The following is a 6,974-nucleotide window of genomic DNA, read 5'->3' as shown; positions in this document are numbered from 1 at the left end:
AGAATCTAGGAGTAACAATGTGATTGGATGAGGGGCTGTAGACTTTGGCTGAAGTTGTATTGTATGGCCAGCACAGTTTTTACATAGATATTTCTCTATTAGAATATTTTGTGGGGTTGCTGATGAAGATCATGGAGGAAAAAAAAACAACTTTCCTTAACAGTATCACAAGAGGAGAAATGGTGTATGTGAGAAAAAAGGTAACTGAAGGGGTTTGGATAAGCCTACGTGATGGATTGATTCAGTGTTTTTGTTGATGTTACTATTTCCATTTTCTCTTATTTTGACCTAAATTCTGAAAAATGGTGTCCTTCACCTGGGATCTTTCTTGAACAGAAAGAAAAGGAGATGTTCCCCCTTCACCTTTATATGTATATGGAAATATACTTTTAATATTACTATATTACAAAAAGTAAATATAATTATATATCACATATATATGCCATGTTGGAACCATTACTTTGAGGTACTTAACAGATTTTTATCAACTTTAATTCTAATGACAACTTGACAAATAAGTATCACTTTTTCCTACTTTTCCATTTGAGACTTAAAAATTGAACAAATTACCAAAGTTATATCTGGGTTAAATGATATGGTGATATATTTATGTAATCTTTTAAATAGAGGCCATCTTCATCAGAAAACAGATTCAAAAATTGCCTTAATGAAGGCATCTTGATACTCCTACACTGAAATGTAATTCCTCCTAAATCTTATCTGGCACTTCCCATAAGAACTCTTGGAACATTAGTAGCCTTGACTGTGCTGCTGTGTAGATCTAAGATGTTTTGGATTTCTTAAAGCCTTATATCTATCACTAATACAAATAATATTAATACAATATCTCTGCCCTTTCTTATTCCTATAAGTGTTCCAAGAGTCAAGCACATTGCTTCAGGATCTTGAAATGAAATCATCCTGGATTTAGACTGAGCCCTAAATCCAATGACTGAGGTCCTCGTAAAAGAGACACACAGAAGAGAAGCCGCGTAAAGGCAGAGGCAAAGGGCCTTCCCTGGTGGTCCAGCGGCTAAGACTCTGTGCTCCAGCATAGGGGGCCTGGGTTTGATCCCTGGGCAGGGATCTAGATCCCACATGCTGCAACTGAGTTTGCATACTGCAACTAAAGATCCCGCACTACAACTAAGACCTGGTGCAGCCAAAAAATTAAATCAATATTAAAAAAAAATACAGAAACAGAGACAGGAGAGATGTGGCCACAAGCTAAGGGGCACCAGGCACCCCCAGAAGCTGGAAGGATCCTCCTCTATAGCCATGGGATGGAACACGAGCCTACCAACACCTTTATCTCAGACTTCTGGCCTCCAGACTGTGAGAGAATCCATTTTGTTTGTTTTAAGCTACCAAGTTTGTGGTAATTTGGTTTGGCAGCACTAGGAAACTGATGCAGTATGTCTGTACTTCTATATTAAACATGGGATTTTTTGTGTTCCCCTGGGGGCAGGAGAAGGGGACAACAGAGGATGAGATGGCTGGATGGCATCACCCGACTCAATGGGCATGAGTTTGAGTAAACTCTGGGAGTTGGTGATGGACAGGGAGGCCTGGCGTGCTGCGATTCACAGGGTCGCAAAGAGTTGGACACAACTGAGCAACTGAACTGAACTGAACTGAATCCCTCCAAAAACGAATCTACAACCCCTTGAGGGTGGTGTGGCCCCTGTTAAAAATGCTCTTGAGACTTTTAAACAAACAAACAAAAAAACCAAGAGTCAAGCACAATACTGGAAGTGAACATGTGCTGAAAATCTCTATCATAAATGTAAACTTTCCTGAGTCATGTCCTTTTCTAAGCCATGAAGGTGAGTGACATGGACACAAAGAAATGGGAAATGATTCAGCTATGACTGAATTCTTCCTGGTGGGGCTTTCTCAATACCCAGCACTCCAGTTTTGTCTTTTCATGCTCTGCCTCATCATGTACACGATCATCTTCCTGGAAATAGCCTCATTATCATCAGCATACTGGATTCTTGCCTCCACACTCCCATGTATTTCTTCCTTGGAAACCTCTCATTCTTAGACATCTGTTAAATGTCATCCATCCCCCCCAATGCTCATTATATTTAGGTCTGAGAGAAAATCCATCTCTTTCATTGGCTGTGCTCTGAAGATGGTTGTCTCTCTTGGGTTATGTTCCACTGAGTGTGTCCTCCTGGCTGTGATGGCATATGATCGATATGTGGCCATTTTCAACCCCCTAAGGTACCCCATCATCATGAACAGGGTGCTGTATGTGCACATGGCTACATGATCTTGGATCATAGGTTGTCTGACTTCTCTATCACAAACAATTATAACAATGATATTGCCTTTCTGTGGTAATAATATCATTGATCATATGACCTGTGAGATCTTGGCCCTTCTTAAACTCATCTGTTCAGATATTACCATCAATGTGATTATCATGACAGTGACAAATATTGTTATACTGGTGATTCCTATACTATTAATTTTCATCTCCTATGTTTTCATCCTCTCTTCCATCCTGAGAATTAATTCTGCTGAAGGGAGAAAAAAAGTCTTTTCTATACTGTCCAACCCACCTGAGTATGGTCATCTTGTTCTATGGTTCAGCCCTTTTTATGTACATGAAGCCCAAGTCAAAGGACACAAACACTTCTGATGAGATCACTGGACTGTCTTATGGAGTGGTAACCCCAATGTTGAACCCCATCATCTACATCTTGAGAAATAAGCAGGTGAAAGAACCTGTGAAGAAAGTCCTGAGTCAACACTTGCATCTATGGAAAATGTGAAAGGACATGAGGCATATTATATCCCCAGTATGGGACCAGATCAGGTCTTCTGTATTCTGAGATGAAGTCATAGAACCTGGTGCCAAGAAAACTTACCAGCTTATGAGTCCAAAAATGAGACTCCCATTCTTTTAAACACAGAATGTTCATGTAAACCTTCTGATCACTGTCTTGTTGGCAGAGCTTTTGGTTGTTTTCAGCTCAGGCAATTGGGCCCATATAAAGCACATGGCTTTTCTCTTCTCTCTCTTCCTTTCTCCTCTCTCTTTTCCCTATTTCCTCCTACTTCTTATTCTTTCCCCTCCTCCATCTACATTCTTCCTCTCCCTTTTTTCCAGGAATGTTTACACTTCCCTAGTTTCTGGTTTTCATTTGGTGGCTCAGTGGTAAAGAATCCACCAGCCAAAGCAGGAGACACAGGTTTGATCCCTTGGTCAGAAAGATCCCCTGGAGAAGGAAAATAGCTGCCCACTCCAGTATTCTTGCCTCGGAAGTCCCATGGACAGAGAAGCCTGACGAGCTACAGTCCATGGGGTCACAAAAGAGTTGGACAGAACTTAGCAACTAAACAACAACAACTTTTCTAAAATTTTCCATCATTCCTCTCTGATAATCTTTCATGCCTGTGTATTGCTTAAGCTTGCAATAGCACACTTTGCCCACAAATAATAGACTAAACCAGAAAAAGTTATTATAAATTATTGACTATATTCCTTATACTGTATACATCCCTATGACTTGTTTATTTTATAACTTGTCCTTTATACTTCTTAATGGTTGTTGCTACTCTTATCACCAGGAATATCCTATTGAAGTCATTCTTATCTAATAGAATATTGACTTCAAAAAAAGAACAGACATAACATCTCATAAATATCCACATTCAAAAGACCACTATGTTTAAAACCTTTGCTTAGGCTTACAAATAATGTAAACGGACTATGATAAGTAAGAAAAATAAACCAATATTAAATATTATTGCTCTTGGTATTTATTAGCCATTAACTTCACACAGGTCCTCTTAAGTCCATTTTCCTATTTAGTTCCTGGTCTGCTATAAGATTGATAGTATCTATTTACTTCCTTCTTCCATAAGAATACACACTTCTCTCAATAAAAATGAATGGATACCTAACTCAAAGTGCACTCCTAAACAGGATTCTTCCCAAAATGGTGAGTGAGTGAGCTCCCCCTCAAAACTAGCTGCAGCTTTTATACTCTTACAACCACAGGAAAGAAATTCAGGAAGTTTTAAAGGACCAGTGCATCTTCACCAGCAATGATTTAGAAATACTGGAGTCTAACCCACAAGCACCTTGAGTGACATGTACCATTTGTGAAAATGCATCAAACACGATCCTAGTTTTGTTTTCCTATAACTTATTCTCTGCACAGCAACTGGAGTGTTGTTTCTAGAAAAGTATATACTGAAGTTCTAGAACACACAAGATTAACCTGTGGTATTTTAAAAATCGGAATAGTGGTTGCCAATGTGGGAGAGTGGATAAAGCAAGAATCAACTGGGTCAGAACATGAAGGAACTTTTCTGAGGCTATTTTTATGTTCTGTATTTTAACAGAAATTTGAGTGACACAGGTGTGCATTTGTTAAAACTATTAATATTATGTTAAGATTTGTGACTTTAATGTATGTAAATTTTAAATTAAAAGAAGAAACTGTGAACAAATATAACTTTAAACTCTAGTTAATAATATACTTGCTGAAGTATTTAAGGGAAAGGGTAATAATTCCCACAGATTATTTTGAAATGCGTCAAAAATCACATGTATTAATTGGAGGGACAGAGAGAGGAACAGACACACAGCATGAGACAGGCAAATCTAGTCAATATTTGTGGCACAATCTAGTTGGTGAGTGTAAAATATTCCTCAGTGTAAAATATTTCAATTTTACTTCATGTTTGAAATTGTCCATAATATGTATGGTGTTGGGAAAAATTATACAAAAACTGTCAGGAATACAGATCTTGACTAAATGTTGTATAAATGAATAAAGCAAAGGCAGAAATTGGATCAAATATACTGTCATTGTAAACTCTCTTAATTAATTTAGGAAAAAGTTCCACTATTCTAAAAAGGCAAACTTTTTAACAGGTTATTTACAACGCTTACAAGAGAGAAATTAAAAATAAATGTTAATGGTCCCAGTGAAACTTAATTTACTACAGTGAACTCTTGTTAGGGTTCAGTTGCTATTCCTGGGGGATGGTGTAAGGGGAGGAGAAAGAAAAGAAATATATCAGAAGACTTACCAGAATTAGATTAAAGGTAATAAGGAAAAGGAAAACAGCAAACTTTTTTGGCATGATGTGTTGTTTGCCATACTCCTTCATGTGCTCTTCAGTAATTTTGATTCCCCAGGAATATCAGATTGTACAGACCTTAGCAAGAGAAAGCTCATTATTTCTACAGCATTTATTCTGCAATTCCACAAAATTTTAGATGCCACTACTATATATTCACATGATAATCACTTAATAATGCTGCTATTCTTAAAGCAATCAATTTACATAATCATTCATATTTCCCAGAAACTTTTTGGTCTAGAACTTGACTAAAAAATTAAGAAATTGATGTTCATTCAAACACTGCAAATTGAGTAAACTATTTCTTTTCTATGCTATTAATTTTCCTACAACAGATGTGACACAAACAATGATTATAAATGTGAAGGCACTATAGGTTAAAGACAACATACATTAATAGTGGCTTTATTATAATAATGATTCAGGTGATTAGAGAATGTAAGTGTTAATATGTATGCTGAAAGATGGTGGCTCAGGAAGGTAAAAAAAAAATCTGCCTGCAGGGCGGGAGACCTGGGTTGGATCCCTTGGTTGGGAAGATCCTCTGAAGGAGGGCATGACAACCCACTCCAGTATTCTTACCTGAAGAATCCCCATGGACAGAGGAGCCTGGCGGGCTGCAGTCCCTGGGGTCGCAAAGAGTTGGACACAACTGAGTGACTAAGCACGCACACAATACACAATATTATATAAAAATGGAGAATGAGACATTACTTGATATGATGAACAATATTGGTACTAGTAATAAAAGGACTATTAAAAATAAATCTTATGCTTCTGATCAAAAGGTTTGAATTTCAAAGCATTTTGAAAGATAAGTATACAACTCAAAACTGAAGAACAAACGAAACAAACTATTGAAGTAAATTAATCAACTATTACATGACAAAGTCTGTGTATCACACTGATCCTGTTTCAGATGGAAATAGTGTCTTCATAGGAAATAAATGCACACAGACTTGGATATCTATGTGTTTAATGTCAGATTTTTTTCATACAGTAGTGTAAAGTTCAAGAACATAAGCCACCCTCCCCCACCCTTCCCAACTTTCTGGCATAGGAAAAGAGACAAATATCAAAATAATTATATAAAGGCACAAGGCAAAACAGACTTTAAAAATCCTTGTGCTCTATATTTCTTAGCTTTGGGCTAGGCTAGGATAATTTATCACATTTTAAAACTAGTTGTCTTACTCTAATCGTGAAATCATCTGAAGTCAAGAGAATGATTTGCAGAAGTTTAAAGTGTGTGCAACCCCAATGTTCATCGCAGCACTGTTTATAATAGCCAGGACATGGAAGCAACCTAGATGCCCATCAGCAGATGAATGGATAAGGAAGCTGTGGTACATATATACCATGGAATATTACTCAGCCATTAAAAAGAATTCATTTGAATCAGTTCTAATGAGATGGATGGAACTGGAGCCCATTATACAGAGTGAAGTAAGCCAGAAAGATAAAGACCATTACAGTATACTAACACATATATATGGAATTTAGAAAGATGGTAAAGATAACCCAATATGCAAAACAGAAAAAGAGACACAGATGTACAGAACAGACTTTTGGATTCTGTGGGAGAAAGCGAGGGTGGGAGGTTTCGAGAGAACAGCATCGAAACATGTATATTATCTAGGGTGAAACAGATCACCAGCCCAGGTGGGATGCATGAGACAAGTGCTCGGGCCTGGTGCACTGGGAAGACCCAGAGGGATCGGGTAGAGAGGGAGGTGGGAGGGGGGATCGGGATGGGGAATACATGTAAATCCATGGCTGATTCATGTCAATGTATGACAAAACCCACTACAATATTGTAAAGTAATTAGCCTCCAACTAATAAAAATAAATGGAAAAAAAATAAT

At 37.6% G+C, this 6,974-nt stretch overlaps 1 protein-coding gene across 1 annotated transcript; it reads left to right on the top strand.

The window, feature by feature from the left end:
* The first annotated feature begins 1,849 nt into the window (after nt 1–1,849).
* LOC133071394 (olfactory receptor 13D1) lies at nt 1,850–2,783 on the top strand. The gene is given in 4 exon segments (XM_061163990.1): nt 1,850–1,958; nt 1,961–2,066; nt 2,068–2,557; nt 2,559–2,783. Coding segments are annotated over 4 exon segments (930 nt in total).
* The last annotated feature ends 4,191 nt before the right edge of the window (nt 2,784–6,974 follow it).

The sequence above is a fragment of the Dama dama genome, chromosome 16, assembly GCF_033118175.1.
Source record: "Dama dama isolate Ldn47 chromosome 16, ASM3311817v1, whole genome shotgun sequence".
In the NCBI taxonomy this organism is placed as follows: domain Eukaryota; kingdom Metazoa; phylum Chordata; class Mammalia; order Artiodactyla; family Cervidae; genus Dama; species Dama dama.
Note: the sequence above shows the minus strand (reverse complement) of the source record. Positions and strands in the feature narration are given on the sequence as shown.